Genomic DNA, 424 nt, shown 5'->3' with positions numbered 1-424 from the left:
TACCTTTGCAGGTTTACTGCTACGAGTGGTGGCAGCAAATGAGGAAGCGAAGTTGAGCAAGGAAGGTGCGTTGGCGCTGTGTAAGCTGACGGATCTTGCTAAAACTGTTGCCACAAAGAGAGCAGACAAAATCAGAGAAAAAACTCAGGGCTTTGCGGATGATATACAGCTCTGGCTGGACAGCTTGGACAGTTGGTTACAAACACTGGAAAACCGTGCACACAGCAACAATGGCTATGCGAAGCTTTCGGATGCTGATACTAAAAAAGTGAAGGAAATATACGAAAGGGCAAAGGATAAATTAAAGGATAAGCTGCCAGAAGCAGAAAAGTATGGCGAGGAAGCGAAAACACGCTGCCAGTCGGTGAAAGATGCAGCAAAAAAGGCGCGAGGATGGGAACTTGACTATGACGGCCAGAATTCC

The 424-nt window shown here is 46.9% G+C and overlaps 1 pseudogene across 1 annotated transcript in view; it reads left to right on the top strand.

The window, feature by feature from the left end:
• Position 1: 1 nt before the first annotated feature.
• TEOVI_000465500:pseudogene overlaps positions 2-424 on the top strand; it is a 1,185-nt pseudogene continuing 762 nt past the window's right edge. Inside the window, exon 1 of the mRNA in view lies at positions 2-424. This exon is cut by the window's right edge and continues 762 nt beyond it. Within this exon, the coding sequence occupies positions 2-424 (423 nt within the window).

Source organism: Trypanosoma equiperdum (genome assembly GCF_001457755.1).
Source record: "Trypanosoma equiperdum strain OVI genome assembly, contig: ctg_1784, whole genome shotgun sequence".
NCBI lineage: Eukaryota > Euglenozoa > Kinetoplastea > Trypanosomatida > Trypanosomatidae > Trypanosoma > Trypanosoma equiperdum.
This window is presented reverse-complemented; position numbering and strand designations above follow the sequence as displayed.